Raw genomic sequence first — 16,541 nt, forward strand, 5'->3', positions numbered from 1 at the left:
TGCTTCGGGCGTAGTCATAGACAAATTCGTACTTGCTGTGGAGGCGTTGTTTGCGCTCAAAGGAAGTGGAAGCTGGGTTTGGTGCAAGTTTCTATCACTCTTCCTTTTCCAAGGGGCATGACTTCAGTGTCCTTCTCGGGTAGATTTATTTCAATTATGAGCATTGGGAAGTTGACTCAGCTTTGGTCAGAAGAAATAGGAGGTTGAGATGAGGTACGTCACTTGGGCTGCTTGTTGTTGTGGATTCATCTTTCCGCTTTTCCATTGTGTACTACGCCTCTGCAGTATTTCTACCAAAAGTGAGCAGAGAATAATGTAAATCAGTCCTCAGGAGTCAGGAAAGAGAGTAAATGGCACTCTTGGCGTTCAAGTGACGTTCCATTTCCGCGCCCGGGTTCCGTGGGGTCTGAGTCGAGGTAAGGCTGGTAGGCCGGGATACGGCGGCGGGCGAGCGTCAAGGGTTCGGATCCTGCTTCGTGCGACCTGCATGTTGAACGAGGATGTTGAACGCGCCATGCTAGGTGTGGAAGGTCGGCGAACTTCTAGACGCGTGAGCCTGTCTACGGAGGTAAAGAGAGGGTGAGACAATTATCTGGAAGTATATAAGTATGTTATTGCTTTGTGAATCGCGAGGACTGGGTAGCGAGTGAGAGGTAGGAATGAAACGAGTGACTGAAGCACCACTCTCGTTCTTGATCACTCGGGTGGTGATAAGTTCTACGTACGAGCAAAGACTTTGGTTTCACACCCGACGTCGTTCAGCAGACTGACACGAGTTTGTAGACGGAACACCACAATCCGAGACACGACCAACTCGGCCGCACAATGCGCTCCTCACTCACCCTCCTAGCTACGGCCCTCGCGGGCCTCGCAACCGCGACGCCGTACCAATGCCCGCCCTTTGGCCCCGTCCTTCCGCAAGCCAAGTCCCCGAGCACCCACCCGGCCGTCCGCGCTGCCATCTCCACCTTCATCGCGGCCCTCGAGGCCGAAACGGCAGCCTATAACGGCTCCGCCGTCTCCATCGGCGTCAAATATGCCGCCGAACCGGCCGATGCCCCGCCGCTTGTGGACTTCCACTTCACGCCGCGGGACCGCGACCCGCAGGGCGCGCAGATCGTGGACGGGAACACCGTGTACCGGCTCGCGAGCGTGAGTAAAGTTTTTGCGGTGCTCGCGGCGCTGCAGCGGGATGATGTGATTCGGTGGGAGGACTCTGTTGCAAAGTATATCCCCGAGTTGAGGGATGTGCCGGAGGGGCGGAGCGCGTTGGATTATGTTGATTGGGAGGATGTCACTGTTGAGGCGGCTGCTGTGCATATTGCTGGGGTCGGTGCTGATGGTAAGATCAAGATGAAGATCCTCCCTGCCGGCTCATGTTCCTGGGCGGATTGGGATGAGGGCATTGTAGCTGACTTTTTTTTGACAACGGTAGTCATGACGGACGGCGCGGCGTATCCTGGCGATTGGGAGTCCCTTGGGCTGCCTCCTGTCTCTGAGGAGGAGAAGCCGAAGTGCGGAGGCTTTCTGGGTCTCCCGGGCTGTTCGAGAGAGGGTAAGTGAATCACGAGATTCGAGTAAATCCCAACTGTGGGAATTCCAAGTTCCCGTAGGGAGCCTACCCCGGTAACTAACACAAGTGCAGAGTTCTTAGACGCCATGAAGAACCGCCGACCGCCCGTGTACCCCGCTTACCAGACGCCCGTCTACTCGAACTTGGGCACGACTCTCGTAGGCCTGGTTGTCGAGGGAGCGACGGGCAAGTCCTTTGAGGAAGTGTTGTTCGAGTCCATACTAAAACCTGCGGGTATGGTCAACACCACGTACGGCAAGCTGCCCGAGAATCTGGAGACGCTGTTCATCCCCAGCAACGACACGTACTTTAACTTCACTCTCGGAGCTCTGGACCCGTGAGCTCACCCAGTCTCAATCCCAGCCATATCCACGTCGGATCACTAACATGGAAATCTCCACAGGGCCGGCGGGATCTACTCGAGCACGGCCGACATGCTCAGATTCGGCGACGCGGTCCTCCAGAACCGCCTTCTCAACCCGGCCAAGACGCGCAGGTGGCTCAAGCCCTCCGTCTTCACCTCAGCACCGGGCAGCTTCGTCGGCAAGCCGTGGGAGGGCATCCTCTCAGACAACATCACGGCAGACGGCCGGCTCGTCGAGCTCTACACAAAGGGCGGCGACCTCATCAGCTACCACGCGGGGCTGGCCCTGGTCCCGGAGCACGGCATAACAATGTCGATCCTCGTCGCGGGGCCCGAGGTCAGCGCGGCCGCCTTCTCGTACTACACGCTCAAGATGAACGAGCTCCTCCCGCCCCTCCTCCGCGCCCTCGACGAAGCGGCGCGGGACGAGGCGCGGGCCACGATCGCGGGGACGTACGCGGACGCGGTGAGCAACTCGAGCCTGACGGTGTCGTTGGACGACGGGTGGGGCCTCCTGCTGGAGGACTGGTACATGAAGGGGTTCGAGGTGGTGCCGAACCTGAGCCGGTACGTGTTTCTCGGCGTCAACCTGACGGATCTCCCGCCCGCCACGGGCCGGACGGCGAGGCTGTACCCCACGGGCTTGGCCGAGGGCAACACGACGGCGTGGAGGGCGCTGTTTGACACGTTTACGGCGGAGCAGCGGGACGCGATTGATGATTTGTTCTTCTTCCCCAACGCGTCGTGCGTGTCCTGGCTGTCGATGGACCGGACGACGTATGACTACAAGGGGCTTGATCACTTTGAGTTCACGTACGGCGAGGACGGTAGGGTCGAGAGTGTGCTGCCCAAGCCGTTTAAGCTCAGCTTGAAGAGGGTTGACTAGGCGGGGGTTCGAAGAATTTGAAGGGGTGATAGTTTGCGTATCGTCTAAGTACTCTACTGAGTTTGAGGCTTTATACGTGTTTCTGAAGAGCTCTATGGGAAGTGATGAACAGACGACACATTGCCAAGCGGCACATCACCTTTCCATCGACCTCAAAACTGGAACAAAACAGTTGGACCTTGCGTGATAGGATTATAACAACCTATTATTTTGTCGAATTTTCTGTGTGGGCCTGCCGGTAAACGTACGATAATGTCGGGCTTCAGCATGGACTAAGGTAGGAATAATCTTTTCGAAGCCTCTTTTTGTACTTTCCCGGTCGCCATTACTAGTAGATGACAGGAATGGATGAATCAACCAAGTTCTCATAGGCCTTGAATTAGAGACCCTTGCTGCTTTCCCTCATGCTGATGACCAGCTTGCTGTAGAATCGAGTGTTCTGGCACGATTAGCAAATGAGAGTGGTACGAAATGTATTGATGCCGACAATTGTGCTTGAAGTTTATCCATCACACACAGGTAACTCTATTCTGAAAGATACTCAAAACTTCAGACCTTTTAACATTGTGCGGATGACTCCTATGAGCCAGAACTAGGCGTTTCTGGGCAGTTAAGTTGTGAGAATGCAACCCATAACCTCTGTACATGCTGGAGAATGGCCCAGAAAAAAGCTACTTTGCATAGGAGTCTGCTAGATAGAGATCTTCATCCGCGAATATATTTTTGTCTTTGGACCATTTTCATAGAAATCAGCTTGAGGAGCAAATTCTCCAATATGGCAATCTCGTGGAAGATGCTCTGCATAGGGTAGTGCTAGGTAAGGTGATGAGTCGATTTAGTCAACATATACTCAATAGTCGCCCTTCCTGCCTGGCACTTTTTGTTGATTCCCAGTAATTGGCATTGAGTACGCTAGAGAAATTGAAGAAAAATAATGGGCCTCGTCGTTTGTGAGCTTTATGCTTTCTGTAAGATATACCCGCCCACACTTGACTAGTTGCAGGCAGTCAGGCGGTCGACGCTGAAGTACAAACTGAAGTCACGACGAACAGATGCTGGCGTCATACTATCTGCCGTCCTCGCCGATCGCAGGAATGGAGGAACTCGGACTGACTTTATAGGACTCTTAGGGAGTGGCTGCGATACACCCACGTGCCTGTTCCTCTTCTCCTGCGATTATGTTTGGGCTGTCTGCCACGATGATGCAGTGTAGGGGGTTATCTGCTAGAGCACCCAACAAGGAAGAAAATAGTCTGGTACGGCAACTAAACTTCCTACCATTATTTAAGCATCGGCAGTGACATGCATTGACGAAAGGAGACGGGAAAGCGGCACAAACCGCGAGCAAAATCCCAGGCGTTAGGGCATCGGCTCAGCTCTAGAGAAGCTCAAGCTGTTGGCCCCCCGATCATCCACCTCAGTCATCATCAGTTGCACAGCAAACAAACCGTCAGTTTTCCATATTCAGCTCAGCCCCCCCTGACGACGGCCGCGACGACATATCACCAATCAAAAACAAAAGATCGTCCCTGCAGGTCAGAAGCCCTGTCATTCTCCCCTTCCCCATCTGCCCATCTCCCCAGGCTTCCGCTTCAGCTGGGGCTTCAATATCCCCATCCGTATTTGCATCATTCCACTAATAAACCAGCTCTAGCAGGGGTGGGTTCATTGGCAACCAAGGGCAGTGACAGGCAGCAGACTTTCGTCCCAGTCCCAACGAGCGGTGTCCTTCACTGCGACCACGGGAATACTGTAGAACAGGGGTGGAGAGTCCATGGATCCAGAGTAGGATCAAGTGGGTTGGGGGTTCAGTTGGTTCCTGGAATCCAGGCTCCAGCTCCAGCTCCGGCTCCAAAGCCTGAGGGTAATTCGGCAGCGCTCGGGGACTTTTTCTCTTCTTCATTTACCGTTTACGTGTAATATCCTTGACGCAACTTTATTGAACTCAATCGGGAACCCGTTGAAATTGAATACACACGGATTTGAACCATTGAGAAGCGACATTGAATTCTTCCCCCGGACAATGGGTCGGTGGACCGGCCGTAGCAGGTGTCCGAACCCGAACAGAGGCTGGACCCAACAATGAACTAACATCCTCGTGAACGGTTGAACCGGGGTGAGGATGAAGGTTCCAGGGGCGGGGAGGCGAGCGAGGATCTTCAGGTTGCACACGCGAACAACGACCAGCTACCATCAGAAGCTAGGCCGAGAAGAGTAGAGGGCGCTGCGGCTGTGTGGGAGGGTGATCCATAAGGCTAAAAAAAAATAAACCTTGGCTCTTCCTCCCAACCACTTTCCGATCTCTCACTCTCTCTTTCTCTTTCCACTTACTCAACCCCTCATACTAATTACCAGAAACGTATCTTGCCTCGACTTGTGGCGGGAGGGAACTCACGAGGGGGGCAGCAGCAGCAGCAGCAGCACACACTTGGTTCGAATGAGACTGCAGAAGCAGCAGCGTCGGGCAAGCCCAGACGCGACAATGGGCACCGGCCAAGGAAACCGACCCTCGAATCAGCAGCAGCAGCAGCAGCAACAGCAGGCGCCTTACCCACCGCAGCAGCGATACTACGTTCAACAACCACAGCCGCCGCAACCACAACCTCAATATCAACAGCAATACCAACCATACCAACCGCCGCAGCAAACCCAATACTACAACCCTCCCAGGCAGCCTCAATACGCCTCCAGGCCGACTTCTCCTCAACCACCACATCGCAAGCCAACCCAGCAGCAGCAGCAGCAGCAGCAATGGCAGTACCCCGCCGCCCAGCAGCAATTCCTCGCCGAGCTAGAAGTCCCAGCTTCAGTCCCGAGACCGACATCGACGTCATCACCCACCACCACCACCACCACCACCACCACATCAACCCCAGTGCCGAGTGCCGGAGCAACACAACATGGCCCCGTCGCCTACGAGATGCCCGCTGACGACGCCGTCGCAGTCAAATCCGCGACCCATCAAATCCCCAGAAAACCGCACAGGATAGCCTCCGCCTCTTCCGTCGCTGCAGCATCATCAACATCACCACCTCCGGCATCGCCTGCCGCAGCCAGACCGGAAACCAAACACGACGACGACCCAGATCAACAAACGGGCCAGAAGCAGGCCCCGCCGCCCCAGCCTCTTATCCAGGCGAACCCATGGGGCTTCTTCCTCGAAGACGACATCCCCCCGCGCAACACCCACTCCGCCACGCCGAGCAAGGATGACGCAACCCCGGAAGACCAGACGCTGTCGGTGAAACCGCTGCGCATCGTAAAGACCGGTTCTACCGAGGAGTCTAGCGGGCAGGCAAGCAGATCTTCGAGCAGTGTCGCGGATGATGTGACGCCCCCTCAGCCGCTGCAGTTCACAGCAGCAGCGCCGGCAGTCCAGGGCAGCAATGGCTCCGACTTGTCCCAACTAGCTCCGGCACCGTTAAGGCTCGCCCGGCCGCAGTCCCCGGCTGCGCAACCACGTCCATCCCGGTCCCCAAGTCCGGCAATCTCTACCGCTCCGGCCCCCGAAGCATCCAAGCTCCCGTATCCCGCCGAAGGTCCGTCCATCCCCACAGCGGACTCCCACCCTCACCACCAGTCGGGGCCTCAAACGACGCTCCCCTTCCATATCCGTCCTGCTGGCTCCCCTTCACCTGTCTCCCCTTCCTTCGCGCCCTCGCACTTTTCGCCGTCGCCAACGGGCATCTCGGCACCGCATCCACAGCTACAGTCGCATCAACACCATCCGCAACAATCACAACCTCACCCCCAACCCGCCTACACCCAACCCGCCTCCGTATCACCAGTCATCTTACAGTCCGTTCTGCCGCCAACCCTCCCCGTGAGCTCCTACTTTCCCCAGCAACCCTCCTACGCCCGACAGGAAGCCATGTCACCCTCTCTCTCGGCCCATCACAGCCCAATAGCGTCCACATCGAGACCGTCGACGTCGCATGGAGCCTCCCAGGCCTCCCAACACTTCTCAGACCAACCCTACGCATCTCCTCCGCCTTCGTACAACCAGGCCATGTCCCAAATGCACCTAGCAAACACCTCGCCAACGCCCACACAGACACAATGGCTCCCTCCATCGCGACCGCCCCCTCTCCAAAACCTATCACCAAACCCAGCCGGCGTCCCGCTACCCCTTAGCCCTCCGCCGACGCAGTACACCTACTCTCCCACCAGCATGGGCGCCCAATCCCTCTCTCCTCTGCAACAGCAATTCACAGGCTACAACATGCCGCCGCCCCCGGTCCGCCAACCAACCTACGTCAACGGAACCCAATACTACCAGCCGCAGCCGACACCGACACCCCCACCCCTCCCGCCTCGCAACTCTCCTACCATGCCGGGCACGCCGCACACGGGCTACGGCGCCCTCACACCCTACGGCGGACCTCCTCCCCCAACCCGGCCAAACTACCAAGCCCCGCCACCGAAAGCCGAATCCCGCCTCTTCAGCAGCGCCACGGCGCGGAAGCTGCTCACCAAGACGACCGAGCTCGTGGACCAGACCATCACGCCCTATCTCCAGGATAGCCGATACTACCGGCCTCCCCAAAACTGGTACCAAAACCAGAACCAGAGCCAGAGCCAGTTCACGCAGCAGAACTATCAGTACCCGAACCGGCCGTCAACATCTCAGGGGCAGCAGCAGCAGCAGCAGCAACAGCAACATTACCAGCAACAGCAGAGCTACGCCCCTTCTCAACGTGTGTAACTCGCATGATGCGTCTCTTTGTTGGGCTGCGAGACTGACAAAGTGATGTAGCAACGTATGCAACTTCCCAGACGTCACATCAGAATCAGGGCGTGACTCGTCCATCCTGAAAGGGGGGTAAAGCTGCATTTGCAAGCAGGAGTTGACAAAACAACAACAACATGGTTTGAATGGGGCTTTGCCGTCATGCTGACGAGGACTTCACATTCGCTTCATCTGCAACTGTCAAGCCGCCAGAACTACGCATGTTCAGGATCAGACTCCCGTGAAAGACTTCAGTGCCAGCACACGACGTGCCGATGGCCTGCTCGCATTTCCGCGGGTTTAAGGTATCTCGAACCAGCTTCCTAGAGAACGGGTTTGCCCATAAGCAAAGTAGAACGACGGAGGCACAGCCACCGGATACTTCTGAATGCTCAAAGCCGGAAGTTTTACCCTGGTGGTGCGTGGCCGTTGGACCGAGCGAGACGCGCGCTTGCGGGGATGACGTCCCATGCCTCCAGGATGTCGGCGTAAGCCACGCGACTCAGGATCTGACGCGACAAGTTACGTCCCAAGCGAGTATGGTTTTGGGCTCCGACCTGACGACGTAGTCATGCGGCTGGCTGAGATATATACAAACCTGATGTACTGCACCTTGAACTCTGCTGGAATCAAGCTAGTGCAACGTAGACATTGGGTACCATGACCATGGAAGACGATCGTCCTGCGAAATTCCGCGTCACACTGTGAAGTAAGAGTACTTGATGTGAGTCTGTATCTCCAAGCCAGTCCTTACCTATGTCCAAGAACCTCAACACCGACCTGAAGGGGTGGGTTATCCGATTCCCTTGGACTTAGGCAGACTAAAGTGATCGAGAGGCCTATCAACAGTGTTAATACTGAAGCCCATTTACATGATGTCATTGACAATGACCCGAAGATCAGTAAGAAACTGATACAACGCGCCCTGTCAGCGTCATGAGCTTCAACGTTCATGCCTACTCGTGCCAGAGTGCGCGGTACCATTATGCAGGGCCCAGCAGCGATGTAGGGCCATTCCGGGAAGACCGAGCGCAGTGCAGGCAAAAAGATGCGCAAGAAAGCATGGAAGCGGCCTCGAGATAAGGTTGACATAGGAATCAGGCGTGGATTGGGTTCCTCTCTAGCACCTTCGCAAGCTGTGCCCAGGAATTTCTTCCTCGGTCGGTGCCCGACGAGCGGGATAAAATAAAACTCTCTTTCCTCCTACGTGTCGCGTGCCGCGCAATGTTCATCTCAAGTTTCGAGGTGCGGAAATGATCCGTGTAGAGTTGGGCGTCAGTGAGTAGTCTGCTTCTTGAAAGGCTGGCAGATGATCTGGCAGATGAGAAACTTCATTCTTTTTTCATTTGCCGAGGGATATAATCTGACAATAACCTCGCTCATCCCATCCTTGAACCTTGTCGGCTGCCGGCGAAAGGAAGAGGTGACCTCGGCGTTGGAAATAAAGGCACACGTAGCCGTTACAGACCGGGCGAGAACCCCCGGCCGCACTCAAATCGACCCCATCTTCCCGGTGATCCGGAAGGATGGCAGAGGCGCTCGTGGCTTTGTGTTGCGGCCCGGAGCTTTAGTGGATGGTCTGACGGCGTTTCAAGGCCCTTACACCGGACATGGGATGTGACTAGATCATACACACCGGAAATCCAAAGGCAGCTTGAGGAGGCCGAGAGTACTTCCCGCGTCAGCCGCCGTAATGAAAGGGATTTCCGTGATGGCTCGATTGGCAGGTTTCTTCCATCCAGTCGCGCGAATCAACTTCAGATAAACCTGCTGTGAGAGGTCAGACAATGGTTATCCCGTTACCAAATTCAATGACATGCAGCCGCCGAGATCTTGTGACCTTGGTGTCCCAGTCAGATGGCTAGAAGCAGACAACATCAGGCAACTCGCAGATACTCGGTGAGGACGGCGCCAAGCACCTCCCAAAGCCAAATGAACCAAGAGGCGGGGAGACCAGGCGATCGAAGGGCGGTGATGTGATGGAGAGGGCCCATTGATGTAGTCCGAGCTGCGGGTGGATTGGCTGACGGGGGAAGCCCGAAAGGGATCGGCACTGGCCAGAAGCGCATCGGCCTTGAGGTTGAAGGGTGTCCTCCCACAGTAAGCTCTCGATTACCCGGCTTTGCGGGGGTCTTGGAAGCATCGGCAACAGTTTGCGAATCGTCAAGCACACATCAGCCTCTCTGCCGCGACATTTCATCATTGAACCATTTTGGTAAGACGGATGTTGTTTGTGGACGCGGTTGCTGGTAACAGTTCCAGATCAATACCTCAAAAACCTTTCTGAACAATGGAATTGCCACTCCAAATCTTAGGCACCCTCCTACAGGCTCTGGTTGCCTCGCGGTTGGTTGGTGTCAGAGTCCAGAATTAATAGCTCTGCTGACGCTGGACTGACAGGTTCTGGGGAGAAACAAAAGCATTGATCTTTCGGCGGGGTCTAGATTTCGGTAGTCTGGGCATCTCAAGGGACAAAGCGAAGTGGACGCCCGTTGGCCTGTAGAAGAATAAGTGAGATTCCTGAACCGACACTACGGAGACGGCGTGATGGATTGTCTCCTGTTTCGAGACGTGCATGCGGCCCAATGTATCGAAATCTTGCCGAGGCGCACCGTAGCGCCGCTAACGGCGGTGAGCTTCCAGAATGTCATCCACCACTTTTCTCGAACGTCTAATTTAGGACATAACTATGCAAGTCACTGGAGCTGCCCCCCGGGGTTTGAGGCAAGCTTACGGATACTCCCAACTAACAGCCGAGTACGGATAGAGATGGGAAGAGGCATTTGATTGCCTTTCCGAGGCGGCCTCCTAAGGTCGATTGTAGCTATTACCACGCAGCACCTATTCAAGGCCGAGAAAGCGCAGGTGTTGTTGCCGCCACAAAGTCGTGGCTCCTTTATAAAGGTGGGTGAATAATAGATACCTGGTCAAAGAAAATTATGCTGCTGGATGGCGGCTAATGTTGATTGCCAAACAAACTAGGCGCCTTGTTAAATGCCAGTATCATTTGCAGTAAGGTAGTGACAGACGACGGACAGCCATTCTCTGTCGCGTAAGTAGCCTCTATCGGTTACAAATACCCGCGATGCCTCAGTCAAGTCTGATGGGGGGAGAGAGAGAGTGTGTGTGTAGGTGTTCGGGGTTAGGGCCCAATTACTCGGAGGCAGAGCGAAAGAAACGCTAGGGATCGTTGTCTAAGGTTTGGTGCCCAACTCTGACACAGTTGGCTGAATAGGACGGTTCGGACGTCTGAGTCGCGAGCTTCGGCCAAGCTGAGGGCAAAATCCAGATTTTGGCTGTCACTCACGGCGGAAATTCCTGATCAGTAGACAGCGATGCCGGGAAATGCTGGCTTGTTTACTCAAATTGCCATGCAACCTTGCAGGGCCTTTGACTTTGTTCGTTGTTCGGGGCCGACCGAAAGACCTGGACAAAAGTGACGTGGGCGCCGTCGAATAGCTTCCATGGCGTTTGCCCCGACGCCACAGCGTGCTCCTCTAGCGCACGGCGCATCTGAAAGACGGCAAGGCCAGAGATGAGATGCTGTCCACGATGGGCGGTTGCATTACAGGCCTTTGCCTCTCTCTGGTGCATCGTAGGCGAGGGGGCGGAGGGTCCGACAAAGATCTCCCTTAATGCCGCCCCTTGAGGGAGATCCTGTACGGTTTTAAGGAGGGAGGGCCAAGGGAGGGGGCTTGGGGCATCGGAAGATGATATCTCGGATGCCAGCAGCGACATCCGAGGGGCCGTTTTTGCATGACCAAGGAGGTGGCACTGTGCCGGTTCTAGCAAGCCTTCGAGCCGATGATTATGCCATTCATTCAATGGTGCTGACTTGACATGGCCAATTTTTCGGTTTGCATTGAGTTGTTATGTCAGCTTCAGGCCGGAAGGATATGCCCCTGTACAGCACTGAAAATAGGTATCTCGATCTTGCAGCGCTGGTGCCCTCGACCGTCCGATTTATGACTGGTCTTCTGACCGACAGTCTGGAGTTATTCTTCCTTGGGGGTTCGAGCGTCGTGATCTCGTTGCGGGGGAGACGACTAAGAGCGGTGAGGCTCTCGCTGGTCGGCGATTAGCGCATCCTACCTACTCTGGCGGGAGCAGTGTCACCTGAGGGATAAGTAGACGCTGGTAAATGCGGCAATGCCAAATGATGGGGGGTTGATATTGGTCCTGGAATTATATGGCGACTCCCGTTGGAAATTGGCGTGACAATGGCCGTGTAGTCGTAGACTGGTAATGTTCCAATTGATGCTGATACGCAAATGGCAGGATGAGTTGAGAAGTCAACAAGGTTGGCTTGCAAGGGCGTACGCCCGTTGTCTCTAGTTGCTTGCGGACCGTCGTGGGAAGGCATTGCTTCAGGGGGGTGGTTCCGGCATGGATCCTGAAGATGTGGTTCGCGCTCTGCGCGTAGCCCGGCGACAAATGGATCGTCGTCAGCTGCAGGTGATTTTGGTCGGATTGCAGCCTGGTAGGTTACCTATCTCAAAAGCCACTGGGTTCCGTGGTGGATATCGGGTTGCGATGACGGAAGCCCTGGCTATCTTGGGAATGCTGAAGGACAACCAACTGTCCATCTGCTCGAAGCCTCTCCTGACAGTGTCTCCATAACAAAGAGCCTTGAGTCCGGATACCAGGTCGTCTTGGAGGAAATTTTCACAGAGTACAATGGTTTGAGTGGCCAATCCAGGGTCCTTTGCCGCCGTCAGGTGTCGCCCCTCTGGCATCATTCCGTGTCATTGAAGGCCCCAATCCAGCATGTCCAACTCACGTTCATTCCGTAGACTGGAGGCTCGTCTTCCGAATGTAGCGATTCGAGACAGGGTTCCTGGGTCTTGGAGAGACGGGGTTGGGGGCGCCTGTAGCGGTTTTCAGGCTCTGGAATTTCCCCCTTGGGGCGGTGGAACGTTGGGCGGGTGGGCCGCCGTAGGACTAGGGCTGCCGAGGGGCCTCAAATGTCTCGACCAGGTATTTCCCCGTCGTTGTCCAGTGACCCGGCGAAGAGACGTTGGTTGCATTGAATTGCATGGCCAGTGCGGTGTTCCAATTTCAAGATGGCCTCAAGATGAGGATGAGCTGGTGCTTGGCCAGACCACATATCACCCTACTTGGGGCTTGGTTGACCGGTCACTGGTCAGGTTGTGTCGAGTGTCGTCGCAACTGTAGTGGTTGAGCCGCCGCGGTCGTGTTTGTATCATTGTGTCGGTATGCTGGTGTGCCTTGGTAAGGACCGTGGTAAAGCTGTGCCTTGGTGAAGTCGCACTAGGCTCGCTTTCTCTGCCGGTGTTTCTTTTGATATCTGGGGTGGTTTGTCCAGCTGGTGAGTGAGGTGAGATGAGCTAAAGCGAAGCGAAGCGACCAGGGCATGGCATCTGCGACAGGCGCAGAAGCAAAGGAGCTCGGGAGGCTCTTTGAGGTCACAGACGGGCAAAATTCTCGAGGCGAACAACTATAGGTAGACAGATGCTTTGTGATGATGGTAGTCAAGCCAAGGCGAGAAGTTCAGACTGTCGACTGGGCAGGGGACGATGCCCGAGGTAGGTTACCTTAAGGTACGCGGGATCCCGTCAAGTTGACGACTGCAGGGACGGGTAGCCGCGAACCACCAACGACGCTTGCAAAGGTACTCTCTGAGATACCGTAAAATTCCTTATGTAATGCCGTGTGGGAGAGGGGATGGCCAGGTAGAAGGCAGGTATCCGGACCTGGGACTGGAGGGCAGGAACTTGGATATGGTACGTGCCTCCCTCGGCAATAATAGCGTGCAACAGCGTGTACCTGCCACCGGATTTCTGACCGAGGTGGTACCTTTCAGGCTGCCCAAGGCACCTACCCAAGGTACCTCCCTAAGGCAGATCGTCTCCTTCCATTTATGCCTTCTTTTCCCCCCGTCCAGTCTCCGTGTCCTATTCAGCACCCAGCGCTTGTCCGCCTCAGTGGTCCGCCGCCCGCCGCCCGCTGCCCGCCGCCAGCCCTCCTTCGCACCTCGCGCCCTTACCCAGTCTGCCGCCTGAGGTGGTGGTCCACGCCCGCGCCTGCTTCCCTGGGCTTGTTCCGTTTGCCTTGTCGCCTCCACTTTTGGGCTCCCATCCCATTAAGGTACCCTCCTCCCATCCTCCCATTCTTCCTCCCTCCTTCTTCTTGCTCTTCCCTTCTTCACCCCACGATCTCTATTGCGAGCCCTTGATTGCCAAAGACCGTCCCTGTCCCTCCTCTTTGGACACGGCTTTCGTTAGCTTTGGAGACCCTTTTCCAATTTCAATAGCATCAATTACAAATCACACCCTCCCGCCCCCATCATCGATCCATCAACCCATCCACCCCTCAGCCCATCTCGACCTCGAGCCCATACTCACTCGGTCGGCCTCTTTCGTCACAGGTACCATCAAATCACCACGCACACGACTTCCTCCGCAGAGCACGTCGACTCGTTCCTCCTCTCTCGATATCAAGCACGCGCGAACTCTCGACAGGTAAGCCTCTTTTCCCCTTTTTGCTGCATCCCTTCCCAATCGCCTCGATCCTCAATCCATCAACAATCACTTACGGCCTCGGACCACACACCCCTCTGCTTGCGATTCACTCTTCGTCCGTTTTGCCCAGCCTAGCCTCGGGCTGACCGTGGGTTCTGGTGGTGGATCCGAGCTTTGCCTCATTCAATCTTCTCTTCCAAGGCCTCGACCAACTCTCTCCACTCCTCAAACTACCACCTCCCTCTCCTCACACAACGTCCTCGCCTACGTTCCACCGCCTTAACGTCACAAATCAAATACCTCTCCTGCCTCATGCATCAATGCTAATCTCGTAATTCAGGCCAGCCCATTGCTCCGCTGTCAAAAAAGTCTTTGACTCGTCGGTCGACAACCCAACTACTTCGCCAAAATCTGCATCCGAAAGGTGCAGACTCTACACATCAGTCAAGATGACCACAATGGTAAGTGAATAGCAATGGGATGACTTGGTTGAAAATGGGATACAGCCTCACCAGGAGCTACATTACACACCCTGGCTCGAAGTGCTCGACCTCTTCACTGAGACGCTCTCCCCCGTCGTCGTTGTCTGCGGCTAATCTCGATGACAGGATCTTCGTGTCGGTAACAAGTACCGCATCGGTCGTAAGATCGGTTCTGGTTCTTTCGGTGACATTTACCTTGGCACCAACATCATCTCCGGCGAGGAAATCGCTATTAAGCTAGAAAGCGTCAAGGCCAAGCACCCCCAGCTTGAGTATGAGGCCAGAGTCTACAAGTCCTTGGCCGGCGGCGTCGGCATTCCCTTCGTCCGTTGGTTCGGCACCGAGTGTGATTACAACGCCATGGTGCTCGATCTCCTCGGTCCCAGTCTGGAGGATCTCTTCAACTTCTGCAACCGCAAATTCTCCCTGAAGACTGTTTTGCTTCTTGCTGATCAGTTGATTTCCCGCATTGAGTACATCCACGCCAAGTCTTTCATCCACCGTGATATCAAGCCCGACAACTTCCTCATGGGCATTGGTAAGCGTGGCAACCAGGTCAATGTTATCGACTTTGGTTTGGCCAAGAAGTATCGTGACCCGAAGACGCACTTCCACATTCCTTACAGAGAGAACAAGAACCTTACCGGAACCGCCCGCTACGCTTCCATCAACACCCACTTGGGTGTCGGTATGTTGTCTATCCGCCCACCTCATCATGTTCTATTTCCCCGTGGCCACTGACAACTTTGCAGAGCAATCTCGCCGTGACGACATGGAGTCCTTGGGCTACGTGATGCTCTACTTCTGCCGTGGATCTCTTCCCTGGCAGGGACTTAAGGCTGCTACCAAGAAGCAGAAATACGACCGCATCATGGAGAAGAAGATGACCACCCCGACCGAGGTCCTCTGCCGCGGCTTCCCCAACGAGTTCGCCATCTACCTCAACTACACCCGATCCCTCCGATTCGATGACAAGCCCGACTACAGCTACCTCCGCAAGATCTTCCGTGATCTGTTCGTCCGCGAGGGCTTCCAGTACGACTATGTCTTCGACTGGACTGTTTACAAGTACCAGAAGAATGCTCAGGCAATTGCTCAGGCTGCAGGAGCCACTCAGGAGGAGGATGAAAAGGCGCGGGCATCTCGCACGAATGCCGCTACTGCTGGTCAGCCGACCCCTCAGTCTGGCGCTAATAAGCCTAACGCCCTTCCCAGCTCGCGCCGCAAAGTGATTGAACGAGGATCTGGTGCTGGTGTCAACACCCCAGATACCAACCGTGCCGTCGGTGGAAGTGACAGGATGTGAGTTCCCGCCCAAGCAGCTCACCGACCGCCGGCTGTTGAACCTGTTGCTGACAAACGCATGCTGACCTAGTGGACAATGATCTAGTTTGCGCTCGGCTACGAAGGGCGCAAGTCCAGCATATGGTTCAAGTTCCCATCTGCCGAAGTGATCCTCGACGGCGGTAATCACATGCTCTCTGTCCAACACGTTGGAGTATGACCAGACCGGCTCACTGGCTTTATTCCATCCGTGGCATGGCTCCCAGACATCACGATTGGTACGGGTTCTGCTCACCAGCAGGGTCAATTTGATGATACGCCTTGCCACGCGAACTGGTCGCATTCTCCTTACGCATTCTCAACTTCGTTCTTCGACATATGTGGGTTGATTTCTACGAATGACTCGATTCTTCATAACAGGACACTCGATTTCACAGACGCCCGGTAGATCTTGCTGCCAAAGCTCTATGGTTCGGTTTCCATGGTAGGAAGAACTCGAACGGCACTTCCGGTACCTCAACTTTTCGAGGCGCCATCGTCGGGCCGCACCGCGAGACATTCCCCCCACACCCAACTTGAGTGCCCTGGTTTTCGTACCTTGCACCTGGTCGTTGCGTTGGAGCTGCGTTCACCGACGGTCTTTCCTTTTTTCTGTTCTATTTCTTCTACTTTTCTTTCGATTATGCGCATTACGAGTTGATTTTCATTCGCGGCTTCGCACTTGGTCAATCACGCGTCGAG

At 55.3% G+C, this 16,541-nt stretch overlaps 5 protein-coding genes across 5 annotated transcripts; 3 read left to right on the forward strand and 2 right to left on the reverse strand.

The window, feature by feature from the left end:
* Window positions 1–825: 825 nt before the first annotated feature.
* On the forward strand, window positions 826–2,823 carry CORC01_01617 (uncharacterized protein; the record flags this gene model as incomplete). Its single annotated transcript, XM_022613271.1, has 4 exons — window positions 826–1,342; window positions 1,436–1,555; window positions 1,655–1,910; window positions 1,977–2,823. 4 exons carry the CDS (start codon window positions 826–828, stop codon window positions 2,821–2,823), a joined length of 1,740 nt encoding a protein of 579 aa, XP_022480370.1.
* Window positions 2,824–5,305: 2,482 nt separating this feature from the next.
* On the forward strand, window positions 5,306–7,528 carry CORC01_01618 (uncharacterized protein; the record flags this gene model as incomplete). The annotated part of the gene is made up of 1 exon (XM_022613272.1): window positions 5,306–7,528. One exon carries the CDS (start codon window positions 5,306–5,308, stop codon window positions 7,526–7,528), a length of 2,223 nt encoding a protein of 740 aa, XP_022480371.1.
* A 4,209-nt stretch (window positions 7,529–11,737) lies between these two features.
* On the reverse strand, window positions 11,738–12,037 carry CORC01_01619 (uncharacterized protein; the record flags this gene model as incomplete). The annotated part of the gene is made up of 1 exon (XM_022613273.1): window positions 11,738–12,037. A coding segment is annotated over one exon (300 nt), but the record flags the coding sequence as incomplete, so codon positions are not given.
* Window positions 12,038–12,660: 623 nt separating this feature from the next.
* Window positions 12,661–12,858, reverse strand: CORC01_01620 (uncharacterized protein; the record flags this gene model as incomplete). Its single annotated transcript, XM_022613274.1, has 1 exon — window positions 12,661–12,858. A coding segment is annotated over one exon (198 nt), but the record flags the coding sequence as incomplete, so codon positions are not given.
* A 1,625-nt stretch (window positions 12,859–14,483) lies between these two features.
* On the forward strand, window positions 14,484–16,020 carry CORC01_01621 (casein kinase I hhp1; the record flags this gene model as incomplete). The annotated part of the gene is made up of 4 exons (XM_022613275.1): window positions 14,484–14,495; window positions 14,643–15,204; window positions 15,269–15,798; window positions 15,907–16,020. The coding sequence occupies 4 exons, from the start codon at window positions 14,484–14,486 to the stop codon at window positions 16,018–16,020; spliced, it is 1,218 nt and encodes a 405-aa protein (XP_022480374.1).
* Window positions 16,021–16,541: the final 521 nt, after the last annotated feature.

The sequence above is a fragment of the Colletotrichum orchidophilum genome (genome assembly GCF_001831195.1).
Source record: "Colletotrichum orchidophilum strain IMI 309357 chromosome Unknown Scaffold_8.1, whole genome shotgun sequence".
Lineage (NCBI taxonomy): Eukaryota > Fungi > Ascomycota > Sordariomycetes > Glomerellales > Glomerellaceae > Colletotrichum > Colletotrichum orchidophilum.